This window comes from Periplaneta americana, chromosome 12 (assembly GCF_040183065.1).
Source record: "Periplaneta americana isolate PAMFEO1 chromosome 12, P.americana_PAMFEO1_priV1, whole genome shotgun sequence".
Lineage (NCBI taxonomy): Eukaryota > Metazoa > Arthropoda > Insecta > Blattodea > Blattidae > Periplaneta > Periplaneta americana.
The window spans coordinates 98,445,744-98,462,346 of NC_091128.1; the positions used below are offsets into that span (position 1 = coordinate 98,445,744).

The window sequence follows — 16,603 nt, forward strand, 5'->3', positions numbered from 1 at the left end:
TTGCTGATGAGATAATTTGTAATTGAAGTAGCCTACTTAAGGGGTTAGGTACAGCTTACAGCAGTAAAATTTTTGGAAATATTCAACATTTTTTTCGTCCATTATTGTATCTTATACAATAATGAAAATTAGTATGTGTAAAACACAGTCCTTCTGCTATATGAAAAAAAAAATTACGATTTAAAAAATTATTTACTTTTTTTTTTCAAAATTCAGTTCACTGTATAGTGATGAAGCGTTTCCCACGTAACTTCATTACTATGTAAAACAGATCAATAATTCTAGGTTAACAAGGGAATAATTATAGGTGAATAATTCTAGGTTATTCTGTAGAAACACACATTCATTACTATGTAAAACGGGTCAATAATTCTAGGTTAACAAAGGAATAATTATAGGTGAATAATTCTAGGTTATTCTGTAGAAACATCCATTCATTACTATGTAAAACAGGTCAATAATGCTAGGTTAACAGGGGAATAATTATAGGGTGAATAATTCTAGGTTATTCTGTAGAAACATCCATTCATTACTATGTAAAACAGGTCAATAATTCTAGATTAACAGGGGATTAATTATAGGATGAATAATATTAAGTTATTCTGTAGAAACATCCATTCACTACTATGTAAAACAGGTCAATAATTAATTCTAGGTTAATAGGGGAATAATTATAGGTGAATAATTCTAGGTTATTCTGTAGAAACATCCATTCATTACTATGTAAATAGGTCAATAATTAATTCTATGTTAACAGGGGAATAATTATAGGTGAATAATTCTAGGTTATTCTGTAGAAACATCCATTCATTACTATGTAAAACAGGTCAATAATCCTAGATTGACAGGTGAATAATTGTAGGTTATTCTATAGAAACTATTGGGTGTAGGGAAGTAAAACCACGCTCTTAGTACTCTAGATCTGCTATTTGTAGTACGCAATTATTAAAAAAATAGTGTCTCCTTTGGTTTAATTCTTCTGTAGAATTACTTAATTTCTTTCCAAATGGGGGATTAAACTTCCAAAACTCCCCCACGTGAACGACAATGATAAAGTAAATATATGCTAGTATATGAAATATTACTGTTTATTTATTTAATAGGAATACAATATTTGCTATTTATATTATTGTGTGTTGCCATGGCGGCGAAATGCTACGTTCATTTGTCTCAACAGCTGAGTAATGAAAGGCACGGGGGTCGCTTCTTAAGTTAGTTCTTCGGAGTCACGAAGGCCCTTTACATATTCGGTAACAGATGAAAGTCTCAGAGCGCTGGAGAGCGACTTCTTGTAGTACCAAGAGAGAAGAGAGAGGTCGCCTCAGCCAAACAGGTTGTGGCTGGAACTTTGGTTTACAGGTGTGTATGTGTGTGCTGGCCGGCCTGACTTCCCGCGTTCACGCAGTATAGCGGTGCACGATATTGCTGTGGACAGTGTGCCTTGTTTTCACAGGGTTTTACGCATACATTTTGAATGGTTGATTGACGACATTTTGTCGAGGTTTAGTTTACATTTGACGTAAGGTAGGAACTGATATTTGTACACGTGCAATTGTGTAAGGACTAAAAACATGTGTTCGATTTGAATTTGTGAAGTCTTCGAGTGTGTTATGAAGACGTGAGGAGTTGAAGATCACCATGGCAACATACCGGGACCTGCAGTTTGATTGGTCAATGCTCTGCCAGGAATGTCCCGAATGCTGGACAGCCTCAGGTATTTAAACATCTACGGAATAAATTACCTTGTTATATATGCATGTGAATTTGCTGTATAATGCAGAAACCAATTCTGAGACATATCTATTAGAAGTTAATGAATTAGAATCGTTAGTGAAATATTAGATACTTATAATATTAAATTCCATGATAAAGATGAAGTGTTATTGACATATATTTGTTGTTGAAATTGACGTATAGAACCCTAAACGAAAAATATGTAACTTGCTTCTCTTCTGTTGCGTATCTGTAATATCTACATGGTATAACATTAACAGATTAGGTTGGTAAGCGTATTCTATACTCATAGAAACTTCGTACAGAATGTATTCTTTTCTATTATCAAATAGGGTATTTTTTTTATCTTAGTTTACATTGCAGCCATTCTTCTAAAATCAATTTGGTAATTATGTTGTCCGTCGTGACAACGCTGATAAAATATGAAAATCATTTTTTCGAAGTTAATGTTGGTTTGAGCGCATCAATTTTTTATTAAGAAGTGACGATCAAGCAATAAAGATTTTGTTTTGTGTTTATTTATTTTTTGTGCGTTTTCTGCTAGAATATGGCTCTCCGGTACCAGAAGTCCGTATGCTTCTAACATTGTGAATTTACTGCGGCAATATTTTTTCGTATTGTGGAATAGTTGTCGTTCGCATAGATGATGGATTTGATTATTTTACGCGAAGTTAGATCATATCATTGAGTGTTTTGGTTAATGATCATAGAGAAGGCAAGACCCAAAGTGCGTGGTCTGTGCTACGGTTGTCAATGGACGGTTTTGGGATTTTCAAAGGGTCCAGTGTTGAATATTGGACTTCGATTTTTTTGTTGAAGTATGGCGTATTATCAGATAAATGAGCCGTTCAGATCAGAAGTGGTGTAAGTCAAAATTGGGTGATGAGATTTAAACTAAAAATTCTGTAAACTACAGCGCAAAGTAGCAATTATGTCCTTCTTGCTATACATTGACTACTAATAGTTTAAATAAATTGAATATTAATTGCTACTTTGCGCTGTATTTTACATAATTTTTACTTTAAACCTCATCACCCAATTTTGACTTACACCACTTCTGCTCTGAATAAAATGTTATGACAATAGATGCAGAATTAAAACTAATAATATCCCACTCAATAAAATAAATTAACCTCAAATGTCTTCGTGGAAATTCTGGAACTGTGGAATAAGTGAGTTTTCGTAAGGTCGAGGATCAGTGAGAGGTTAGATTTGATATTCAGGCTTTTGGTAGGTCTATGCCTTACAAGTACGTTTTTTTGGTAGATAGGTAGATACAGTAGATTGAAAGCGAGTTTCCGTAAGGTCGAGGATCAGTTACAGGTTAGGTTTGGTTTGTTCAGGCTTTTGGTATGCCTTGCATGTATACTTTTTTGGTAGATGGGTAGATATAATAGATTCAAAGCGAGTTTTTGTATGTCGAGGTTCAGTGACAGATTAGGTTTGATTTGTGTAGATTTTTGGTATTCCTTGCATATATGCTTGCTTTTGTAGACAGATACATAAATAGAACTATAATTGTGCTACGTTTGTAAAAGTTGAGTTATTTTGTACAATTTTCGTAGAAATTACTCATTTTTAGCCTTTTTAAAATTTGGGCTTTGTAAAATTTCATAAGATTCTAGAAACTGTTAGTTCCGCAAATTTTTAAGCAATTTTCGTTTCTGAAAGCTATTATATGTGGCCATGTTTGAAAGAAGAAAAAGAAAACGAGGCCACAACCTAGTATATACAGTCACGAAGCTTGAGTTGTGAGGTTGCTAGGAACAATAGACTGTGCCGGTACTATTTCGCATTGTCTATAATGAGGCGATATTAGCGATCCTAGTGGTTACCAACTATCTATGGATGCATATTTACTACTTATTGAGCTTCGTGACTGTATATACTAGACTGTGACGAGGCCGTCATGTCGGATTACAGTTTTGCCAAAAAAAAAAGGGACTAATACTGGGACAGCTCATAAAATTTCAGCCAGTATGTGGGAGCGATACCCACTCAGAATCGTGATGAATTTGAGAAACTACAGTGAGCGAAATTTGGTTTCGTAAGATAGATATAATGACTGAGAGGAATCCTCGTGCTGATCACACGTTACGCCTTTATTCGTTGGATGATCGTTCACTTCTGCTGATGCATGTGGACGTGAGACCAGCAGTCTACTGGTCGGCATTGACCCTCCATGAATTGTGGACTCTAAGAGTTTATAAATGCTGAGATACCTGGATCATTGAGGTTACAGAAATTTTTCGAATGAATGCTTAAAATTTAATTTAATAATAAATATGTAAAGACGTTAGAGGCCTGTTATCACTTGCTCTGAGGGACTGGAATAATGCTAAGCTTTTCCGTTATGAAGTAGACTTAGACTGTATACTTCTTAAACAACTTCATACTGTCTTCTATATTTACATTTTAGGCAAGTTGATCTGTTGTGATTTATTAAGAATTTTTGGCTTCTCTGTATAACTGTTTTTCTATTTTGTTACCAGTTCTTAGACTGGCTACGAACTCAATCTCGGATAGTGGCGGGATTATTCCTGTCTCCAAAACTTTCAGAACGGTCCTGAGGTCACTAAGCCCTCTGTCAAAATTGAGTACCGGGCCTTTCCTGTGGGTAGAAGGCGGTCGAAGCATGGTGACGACCACACAACCTGATTTCAGTTCAGAGTTCATGAAAGCATGGAGATCTGCCATGTCTCCCCCTAATACGTTTAGTGGACTGTAAAAGGGGATGCCTTCAACTTCTTTCTTTTCTTGTTTCTTTCATATTCCTTCTTTCTTTCTTTCTTAGTTAATTAATTCCATTCAGTCATTAATTCCTTTCCGGTAATTAGTCATTTTTTAATGTCTTAGGTTAACATTACATTACATTCGACATTTCGCTGTTATGAACGTGAGGCCCTGTAGTCTATTCTAAGACTTAAGACATGTAGATCAAAAGCATAGCCTGCGGATTTGGTACTTTTTTAAATGGTCTGTACGCTAGTACGAACAGTTATTTTTTGGCACAATTTGACATAATTTGGTAGAATCTTTACTTTTTATTTTATAATATGAAAACTGATTTTACAAATGTTTTATGAGCTGCCAATGTTGTAGAAACAGCGTGATTGTCAACGATCAATAATTATATTTAGTCAGCTAGAAATTAAATCTAATAATTAGGGATATAAATTAATTGAATTTAAAATTAAATTTTCTCTTTCCTTCAATGATCTCCTTCACTGTTATCCTGAAAATAGGTTTCAGTTTTTGACGCGATATAATCGAAATGAGCTTGTCAAACCGAACCCGATAATCCGGACTTCGCTTAATACGGACAGCCAACAAAATAGTTTGCTTAAGAATGGAGAATGCAATGTTTTAAAAGTGACCGGAAGTGAACAATCGAACCAGTCACATACTGTAGCTCTGTATTTAAACCAATTTCTGCAGCAAGCGTTTCGAGTGACAGAGCCAGGTTCGTCGGACATATTATAGGAAATTATCACCTATGTAATGTATTGTATTCCTTTAAATTTTATGTACGAGTAGGTGTATGCCCTTTAAATGTATAATAGTGTAGACGTGTTTTGTTGCTGTAAACGGAGATTTAACTCGCTTTCTGCTCTTAATTTAGGACATTTCAGTTAATTCGGACTTTTGTTAATTCGAACACTTTATCTCTCAATTAGTCCGGATTAACGAGGTTATACCACAGTCTAGTATATACAGTCACAAAGCTTCAGTTGTGAGGGTGCTAGGAACAATAGACTGTGCCGGTACTATTTTTTATTGTCTGTAATGAGGCGATAGTAGCGCTCCTAGTGGTTAACAACTATCTATGGATGCATATTTACTACGTATTGAGCTTCGTGACTGTATATACTAGACTGTGGTTATACTGTAGAATATATGTTGAAAATAAAACTCGTATTGCTGTAGATATAGCAAAGGGACAACAATAAATTTAATTTATTTTCTCAGAATTTGTCATTCGTTGAGCGAATGCAAGAAATTGGTAGGTTTGCTAATTAAATAGATAAAAAAAGTACAATTTGGTACAATTTTCTGTGAGACCCGGTACATTTAATTTTTTTCCAGTGGCAACATTGATGGAAACATACGGATAGGCCTATCCAATACCAGTACTGTCTATCATTATCTGTATTTTGATTTGAATTCATTATCCCTATATAATTAGGGATAAGGTTTTGCGCATTTCAAATAATACACCGAGAAACATAAACTGCTCAATAATTTTATTTCCTGTATGGCCTCAATACTCCTGGTAAATTGAAAAATTTCCAAAAATATGAGCCTTTCCTTATGTTCACGAACGAAAGTCAAAGTCTAGATTTCGGAAGACTTCGAAGTAAAGTCACTATTGAAGTTTACTTTCGTTAAAGTGTCGACTATGAAATGGAAAATGGCGACTTTATTCTTTCCAAAGTCAAATTTGGTTTATAAATGACTTAGGAAAGTAGCATTCTTTTTTAATCTTGTGCTTCTCCAATCGATTCTAGAACCAATATGTATTAAATGGGCAGTTGTTTGTAATGAGAGAAATTGCTTAATAGTTCCCGCGTTTTCTTTCTTCGTCATGTTTTACCTCCTCCTTTCATACGTACTAACTTACAATCTAACGCGGTGTAGGAAAGACTGTGTACTAAACTTGTGGACTAACATATGGCAAGCACGCATTGGTAGCATCAAGTTGAGACAAAATAGCACAGCAGTTGAATGGAGCAAACATCCAGAACCGTAGATGGCAGATGATAAATCTTTTTACAGCGTACTCCTGGATTCGAATCACGAACCGCTTGGATGGGAAACATATATGCTGACCATACAGTTATGACGGCAGACTCTTCATGTTTTATTTGAAGCTATGAGAGGTTGTTTTATTAAGTTTAAAAAGTATTTTATCAACATCGTCAATACTGTTATTGGTCTACACTCTACAAGAACTGCACCCCTTGGATCGTTTTATTTTCGCTCTTGCGAGAATTGTGAGCTAGGCAACACAAATTTATCGTCAGCAATTCTTAGTTAAGAACTAACCTTCGTACATACAATGAGTACTGGATACGAGTCCTGAAACTGAGGTGTTGTGGTCATCACGGGTGACAAACACAAGATAGCCTGGGCAAACCGCGTCTGTACGAGAGGGAGAAAATTTGAGTCTACTATGTTACGGACCTAGGGTCTACTTTTTGCGTTGATACGCTATTGTTTAACGTTTATTACTTCGGTTATATTATCAAGACTCAGAGTCTGTTTTGGTTTGTTTTCTATGTTTTATCTTAATGGTTTTCTAAGTTTGCAATAGTTGTTTGTTGCTGTTTAGTCAACTATCCGAAGACAGATATGAACCTCACGAGTGATACCAAAAAGGCACCACTTATGAGGCTACTAGGCCAGAATATAATGCCAGTTCCTTTCCCCCTTCATTCCATACATCGCCGACTAGCTACATACAGTATTACACTAGTCAGACTTCAGATTTGCAATATTGTGTTATGATATTGTTATTAGTGGTAATTACGTTATTTTTAGTTTGTCGCGCGGTTTGTGATGTATTTTTTTATTTGATTATTTAACGGCGATGCATCAACTCCTCGGTTATTTAGCGTCAGTGGAATTATGTAATCACGAGGTGGTATTTGGCGAGATGAGGCCGAGATTCGTCATAGATTACCTGACATGCGACTTACAGTTGGGGAAAATCTCGGAAAAAAAACATATTCAGGCAATCAGCCCAAGTGGGAATAAACCCACTCCTGAACGCAACTTCAGATCAGCAGGCAAACGCGCTACCGCCTGAGCTACGCCGGTGGCTGTGATATCTTGGGAGGTGTGTTGTAATATTATTTGGTGAGTTGTAATTTTATTACCTGTAATTAATTGAGATTTCAGTAGCTGCATAATATTTGGTTACGTATAATGTGTCCGTACGTCCGCCGAGTTAGCTCTGTAGTAGTGTGTCTGCCTCCAGACTAGACGGCCCGGGTTCGATTCCCGGTCACAAATTTTCTTGTAAAATTTCTACCTGGGACCAGGAGAGATGGCGGTGCACAACTTCTAATCACTAAATTGTGTCGCAATATGCCTCGGTTAAACCCAAGGCATATGTCACTGTTGATAGTGTTTCGTCCGTCGGATGGGGACGTTAAGCCTTGCGGCCCCCTTCGTGCTATTCGACAGGAGTAGGTTACGTGCCGGCACCGGGTTTCCTCTTCTCCCTTCCTCACCTTCATCATCCTCACCCATTCCCTACTCTACACTTACGCGAACACTTAACATATACTTACCCCAGTACACGACATAACTATACATCATGCATAACGTGGCCCGCCGAAGTGGTGTGCAATTTGAAAATGGGTCACAGTCCTACCATCTATCCGCAGTATGCGGAACCCGAATCACGCAAAGTGAAGTGGGTAGGCATTAGACACATACACACATATTGTGTGACAAGTTTAGGTAAGGTTTGATCAGCAGATAAATACTGTATTTTACGATACTATGTTTGTTCATAAAATTTACATGTTTTCGTTATCTTATTGTACAGTTGACCGCAAGACTCTACTATTTTTACAATACTATATTTTTAATAGTCTAGGCTATATCAATATTTTTTCTTATCGTATTCTACAGTTTAGCAGTAGGGCTATATTGTATTTTACGATATATTTTTGAAACTCTTGTTTTATCATATTCTGTTCTACAGTTGGACAATAGAACTCTATTGTTTTTGAAACGTCAACTTTTGTATTTGAAATTTCCTTACAAAAAAAACCCTTAGGCTATTTACCACACTAGCCTCATGTGTATTTCGTTGACGAAATACAATCATCGTCGCCGTAATCTTTGCTTCATCAGTTGTTTGTTATCGTATTTTTCAGTAGTCCCGAAATTCTTGGATATACTCAATTGGAATCTATTGTTATTTGTTTTTATTAATCAAGATAGCTTACATCTGCCGAAAACCGTTATTGAAAATAGGCCTAACGCCTTTACAAAATTTACATTGTAAATGAAATCACATTTGAAACGAACTATGCAGTCAGTAGTGCTACAACATAATACGAGTCTATCTTCAGTAGGAGGAAGACAGAATTGTCAATTGATTTGTACCTACATAGGAGTGTTGATGCTGTTAATATTCTCATCAGGTTCAAACTTAATTGTGCTGGAGCCCGGCTTCTAGACGTGAATCGGCATTGCTTGCGACATTCTGCATGTATAGCCTAGGTTGATAATGTATGCACATGTCGCAATATGTCCGTTGACGGCCTTAACGTAACTTACAGACAACTTTTGTCTATGTCCTTGTATTTTGGCATGACAGACAAATGTTAATTGCTACCGCACAAGTAATTGGTTTCAGTTCCTCAATTCTTTGACTGCAATAAGAAATTGCTGCCGTAATAGCTGCTCAGCTGTATCACCTATCATCTTTTTAATAATTTTAATTCACAAATTATAACCCCGACGAAGTCACGCATTCTCCTTGATCATTCCTTCATTATTATAGGCTAACATTCATTCACTATAATGAAATATTAGTAATTATTATACATTCGTTATCATCATATTCATCGTTCGTTCATTCGTTCATCCAATCATCTCCACGTCCCTTTACTCATCCATCCATCCACTCAGCCATCCATCCACTCATCCAACTCATTTATCCATCTATCCACTCATCCATCCATCGATCGATTTATTCCATCCCCCAGTCGGGGCAAGTTACTGGTTGAGGTTTTTTCCGGGGTTTTCCCTCAACCCAATACGAGCAAGTGCTGGGTAACTTTCGGTGCTGGACCCCGAACTCATTTCACCGGCATTATCAGCTTCATTTCATTCAGACGCTAAATAACCTAGATGTTGATACAGCGTCGTAAAATAACGCAATAAAATAAATTTATTCCATCCATCTACCCATCTAGTCATTTACTCATCCAACCAGCCATTTACTTCATTCGTTCATCCATCCATCCATCCATCCATTCATCCATCCATCCATCCATCCATCCATTTACGCGTCCTTCCATTTAGGCATCCATCCATCGAATAATTTCAAGGAAAAAATTGTTCCGGGTCCGAGTATCGATCCCGGGATCTCTAGTTGAACGTACCAGCGCTCTGCCAACTGAGCTACCCGGGAACTCCAGCCGACACCGTCTCAACGTTTCCCTTTATATCCACACAACTCGCGTGGGCTGACGAAACGCCAGAGATCCACATCGAGTGCACACAATCTCTGTGTGACTTGGAATTGTGGTTTTCTGTTAACGTGACGTATATATTATGCAAATCTAGTGTTTCAGTTATGGCTTCCTGTAAAGCAGATTTGAATAATTTCAAGGGAAAAATTGTTCCGGGGCCGGGTATCGATCTCGGGACCTCTGGTTGAACGTACCAGCGCTCTGACAACTGAGCTATCCGGGAACTCCACCCGACATAAAGGGAAAAGTTGAGACGGTGTCGGGTGGAGTTCCCGGGTAGCTCAGTTGGCAGAGCGCTGGTACGTTTAACCGGAGGTCCCGGGATCAATACCCGGCCCCGGAACAATTTTTCCCTTGAAATTATTCAAATCTGCTTTACAGGGAGGTTTACCTGAAAGACTAGATTTGCATTCATCCATCCATCCATCCATCCATTTACATATCCATCCGTCCATCCCTATACGCATCCCCCAGTCCATCCATTTACACATCCAGCCTTTCATCAACTTACGCATCTCCCATCCATCAGTTTACGCATTCACCCGTTCATTCATTTACGCGTCCACCCGTCCATCCAATTACGCGTCCATCCGTCCATCCATTTACGCGTCCATCCGTCCATCAAAATTTACGCATCCATCCGTCCATCAACTTACGCATCCATCCGTCCATCAACTTACGCATCCATCCGTCCATCAACTTACGCATCCATCCGTCCATTCATTTAGGCGTCCATTCGTCCATCAACATTTACGTGTCCATGCATCCAATTAAGCGTCCATCTGTCCATTCATTACGCGTCCATACGTCCATTCATTACGCGTCCATACGTCCATCCAATTACACGCCCATCTGTCCATTCATTTACGCGTTCATCCGTCGATCCAATTACGCGTCCATCCGTCCATCAAAATTTACGCGTCCATCCGTCCATCAAAATTTACGCGTCCATCCGTCCATCCAATTACGCACCCATCCGTACATTCATTTACGCGTCCATCCGTCCATCCATCTATTCAGTCACTTAAACACTCATACGTTCATGTATTAGCTACTCTCCCACCTGTAAAGCCATTCATCTATTTTATCATTCATTTATTTACCCACCCTTCTAGCCATAACACTGCGATATTGCTTTTTCTATTCACATAAGGAAATAGTAACTTCTTTCTAACATGGCTTTGTAAACACAGGCCTACTATGTTCCACTAATCTTAATCGGTAGGATATATACAATTCATTAGCTTTCATTTGCATTTGCCAACAGTCTCGACATGATTAGAATAGCAACTTGTAAGCTTTTAATATAAGTAGGAACTGGCAACAATACAGGTTTCCACGTGATCTTGACGAATAGCAGCCATCTTTTTTATTGACATCTGATTGGCTGAAACGAATTCCTCATTGGCTCGATAGCGGTACGTTATCACCTCAAAGATTTTCCGCATTAACTCTTAAGTTTCTAAAAGAAATGTTTGTACAGTCGATGGATACGATGGAATCGTAACTACTGGAACTTAGGAAATAGATATTCGTAATCCCTCATTGTTACTATGGCTCTCACTGTAACTCTTGGCTACGAACTAATCCACACATTCAGAACTGCGCTATGGCCACCACGCAACTTTCAAGCATGGCACAGTTCGTCTGCTTCCCTGTTTAACTATGAGATCCACGTGAAATTCAATATTTATAGAATGTTTACTGTAGCTTAATAAAAAACATTCTGTTTAAGGGTTTCGTTTAGTTACCCTAAAATTACAGCGTCAGATAGTCTTTACGTTTGCGGAGTAGCCATCACTGCAGAGCAGTGACCGTGTTTTCCATATGGACGAAGGGAGATTTGCCAAATCGTGACAACGTGCAGGTTTCCTGGAGACAAACAAGACGGCGAGCCAAGAAATGCATGCAGTGCCACAATACACAAACGAAACCATTCCGCAGTTAACAGAAGAAATACTAAAATAACCATTTCGAACTAAGACTACTGTAAAATAATTTAAGGTGGTTGGTTTAGATCCAAATACTTCTCGTCAAAGACTAGAGTTCAAACTTGAAATTTCGTACAGATATTTTGATGGTTTCAGAACCAACAATATTACTGGAGCCAGGGATTTAAGTGTAATATCGCAGGGTAGAATCTTTGTCTCAGGGTTTTATACGGAAGTGTTTGATATCTTAGCCTGCAATGAGGAAAACCTGAATAGATGATGCAAACGCATGAATATCTACGTTTATTGATAGCCGAGCTGTTCTGGGTATATTCAGTGTGCACAAAGAAAACTTCAGGCCCGTCAAAGAATGCAGAGCTACCCTGAAAACCTCCAAATAACAAAGTGAACCTCATTTATGTCCCAGGAAACGCTAGGGTGCACGGTAAAATGGAAAAATCGATATGCTTCCCAAGTATGGAACTACTATTGGTTCCATGAGAGTTCGTAGCGCGTTTTCTCTGTGATAAGTTTTTTTGATGAATAGTATACAAATTAATCAATAATAAATCGGGAGGATATGGGGGATGTCTAATCTGGAGAGCTGCTCTTATCATCTTAGCGGAGTGATGGGGTACATATATCATGTCGGAACAGCACTTGATGCAGTCTTCCAGGTCGTTTTTCTTCAATTACGGTCGCAAGCCGTTTGAGTTGTTGGCAATAAATGCCAGCAGTTATGGTTACTCTCCTGCGAAATAATTATTGGTTGTACACAACGCCTTCTTTATCCCACCAGACGCATATCATCATCTTCTGTGAATGGACGCTGACTTTTGTACGGGATTTTAGGTGTTGAAATGACAAAACTACAGGATGATCCATTTGGGTATGGATAAAATAAACACACTGTAAAACATTTATTACTGAACTTTATTTGTTTAAACTTTGTGCTTACAACATTGAAAGATGGGAGATTCCTCAGAGCTCAACATGACCCCCATTGCGCACCCTGCACAACTCATAGCGGTGATGCAATTCAGCCCATGTCCGTTGAAACATAAGAGGGGCGATTTGTTGAAAAGCTTGAGTAATTTTTGCTCTCAGATCATCAATGTTCCTGGGTTTCTGTGAAGAGACAATGTCTTTTATAAAACCCTATACGAAGAAGTCAGGAGGGGTTAGATCTGGGGAGTTTGGGGACCAAGCCAAGTGATGGCTGCTTCTCGTACTGGGTTTCGCCCGCGACTGTTTTTTTTAACACAGAACCTGTTTCTACAAATGTTCGATACCACAACATTATGAAATCGTATTTAGGTACATTACGCACTCCATACTCACATCGAAATTCCCTTTGAACTCTTTTAACATTCTTAAATTTAGCATACCAAAGAACACATTGTGCCCGCTGTTGATTTGTAGTAGCCATTTTAATCATCTACGATTTTAGTTTGTCCTTTCAGTTTGTGCATTGTTGATTGTCATATATGGAAACTCCCATCTTTTAATCATACAGTAATATAACCAGCAAGAAATTTTTCCTATCATCATAATAGCTTTATAATAATAAATTAATATTACCCATACCCAAACGGATCAGACTGTATTTTCTTGCAATGCTTTCTTCAATAGCATTCTCCCTGTACACGGCACGAATGTTTTCTTTCCTCCTCTATCAAACTCAAACGGAGAATAATATGTGGGAACTATTCGATTTTTTCCACTTAACACTCCATTTTCTTTAGCCCATAAATAGTACAACCACAGTCTAGTATATACAGTCACGAAGTTTGAGTTGATGAGGTTGCTAGGAACAATAGACTGTGCAGGTACTATTTCGTATTGTCTGTAATGAGCAGATAGTAGCGATCCTAGTGGTTAGCAACTATCTGTGGATGCATATTTATTACATATTGAGCTTCGTGACTGTATGTAATAGACTGTGGTACAACACTCTAAATAACAAATGACAAACGATAAACACCCTCCTAACAACGCAGTGTTATGAACAAAAACGCTACGAACTTATGCATAAACCTAATAGCAATATTTTGGCCGGAAACCTTTCGTCAGAATTCCTAAATATGCAATGGAACAGGCTCTTGCTTTACTTCACTTTCCGAGACCTGAGCAGTGAGCACGAAACAGACGGGCCATCTTGCCTTATCACCTGACAGAGCCAGATCCCTTCCGCAGAAAAGCGGACTGATAAGCCTGAGGGAAGAGCTTTCAGGACTCAATCTTTATGTGAACCCTTATGAACGTTTTAAGGAAACACGATGTTTTATTGTTTGAAATTTAATTATTTGAAACGTAGCCTTTCCTATACACAAAGCCCCACATTACTGACACCATTCATGACCTTCAAAAAACTTCAGAAAACTGTATTAATAACTCAAACACTACCTGCTGGATCACATCCTATGGCTCTTTTTTATCCTCTCAGCTATGGCTGCTTACAATTCCAGCCCAATCAACGCTTATGTGCGATTAGCCGGTAGGTGGGAGGTAGTGTCTTTGCATATACTGATAATGTTAATAGCGGTTCTGATAGTGGTGGGCATTGCCTGCCACCTAGAGGCAAAATAACTTTGATTGAGCAGGCAGTTTACGCAGCTATAGGATGCGGTCCAGCAGACAGTGAACTCAAATGAAGATAAAGTACAATACGTGAACCACGGCCCTCTGCACAACACTGCGATACGAACTGCAAGATGTCCTACGGTATACTCTTTACTGCGACTGTCGTACATATTTATTTTTAATTGAAAGCTTTTTATGAACTTCGCTACAAACCATTTAGATTTTCCCGCAATATTAATATTATTAGCTTTCGATTGAGACATCACACAACCTCACAGGATGTATATTTTCATAAAATTTTCCGCCACAGTTCAAATTTAATATATAGATTTCATAGCGTATTTTGGAAATCTACTCAATTATTCCCAATATGCTCGCTTAATTTAAGAGAACTGTGTATTACAATATTAAGTGATTGAAGGAATTTTAGTTTTGTCCTTCAAATTACTGCACATTTAAAGAAACAATTTTTATCTCGAAAAGAAAGCAATAACAAGCAAAATTGTATTAAAGTTTTTGTTTGAAATATCTCAAAGAATAAGCCACTGAAATTAATGACGTTACTTACGGTTCATTCTGTATGCTGGTGGGTTATAGGTCCGTGGCCCAATATTTTTTTTTTTTTTTTTTAAGGATCTGTCTTAGATCTGACTTAAATCTCGAGACACATTAATTAGAGAATGGAGCGAGACGAAGTATGAAGTTCATGTTACACTTCTGTTTTCATCTTATCATGAGTGACGAGAGAGTAAATTTTTCATTACAAATTCATTACAACTTTTCTCTCCTTTCAAGCCGAATAACTTGCAGAATTCTTTCGTAAAAAATGCAACCAATTAACTAATCAACCAAGTTTGTCTCATTAACAACTCTTAGGCCATTCTGGTTCTGTCGTCATTTCTCCATCCTTAAGAAAACCTTGCTTTGGTAGTCAATACCTAACATACAAATTAAATACAATAGGGGCTATCCACTTTGTATGAAGACATTTTAAGAGAAAAACGTACAAAATATTATTTTGAAATTTTACTATAACCACAAGATTCCCCATAAACTGAGTTTAACAGTATTGGCAGCTTCCTGCAACACAACTTTCTCAGGTCTATTATACTCTTTCAATATTACGCAAGTTTTCTGTTAATACAAGGTTGTTAAGTAAACTAATGAATGTAGGCGGGCTAGTATTTTACAGAACAGCTTGTACTTTCTCCATAATAAACTGACAAATACCCAGGAGGGCTGCCTGTGCAATTGAGAAACATAAGCGTCTGTAGTCACCCACGTAAATTAGCCACACATCCACGGAGATCTAACTGGCCTGCTAGTGAACAGATGACGTCAAGTGGGGAAACCACATTTGTACGAGTAAAACGTTGCAAATTCTTCGTATCACATATATAATCAGTTACTTATTATTTGCAAGAAATCACTCTGAAGTATCTCTTCCTAGTTTCTCTCCTGTTCTCAATTCAGTTTTTTTTATTTATTTTTCCTTTTATTCTCTTCATTTTTGCCTTTCCTTTGAATTTCTTTTTTTCTCTATTTTTCTTTGTCTCTTATTCGTCTTAATTTACTTTTTATTATTATTATTATTATTATTATTATTATTATTATTATTATTATTATTATTTACCGAAGTACACATGATATTTCCGTGCAGGAATTCTGCATTATCATGTGATGGATAGAACAGGTTTTTTTTAGGTTTTTCGTTTTCCTTTTCTTTCCTTTTATTTTGTTATTTGGCCTATACAAAGCATACGAGATAGTATTGTGGTGTTGCAAAATAGTAGGCCTATATTGTAATACTAATGAGGGAAGGGCTTCATTGCAAAACTAGTATGAAATTTGGAGCGCGAACGCAAGCGACTACCCCAATCATGCGAGTTTTGCACTGGCTCTTCCTGCTAGTGTGTTAGGCGCTATTTTTTTTCTACGAAAATATTATAATATTTTTTAAAACATTAAAACCCATTTTCACCTACGTCATCAGGTTTATTGCCAAAACACTACTAGGAATCCATTTTTTTATACAAACAGGTATTCAGTTTGCACGAGCTTTTGTATGCTTAACGTTTCAATATTTAAATCGTTCTGAATTATGGATTTTGAGGAGAAAAGAAAGACGGAGTTTATGGG

The 16,603-nt window shown here is 37.5% G+C and overlaps 1 protein-coding gene across 2 annotated transcripts in view; it reads left to right on the forward strand.

Annotated features, from left to right (window-relative positions):
* Positions 1 to 16,603, forward strand: part of LOC138710705 (cerebellar degeneration-related protein 2-like) — a 398,695-nt gene that overhangs the window by 60,297 nt on the left and 321,795 nt on the right. The window contains exon 1 of one of the 2 annotated variants that reach the window (XM_069841771.1): positions 1,346 to 1,714. The exons of the other annotated variant lie outside the window; for it this stretch is intronic. Coding sequence (XP_069697872.1) covers positions 1,639 to 1,714 — 76 coding nt within the window. The 5' untranslated portion in view covers positions 1,346 to 1,638. Of the gene's footprint in view, positions 1 to 1,345; positions 1,715 to 16,603 lie in introns of those variants that run through there. 2 annotated transcript variants of the gene reach the window in all.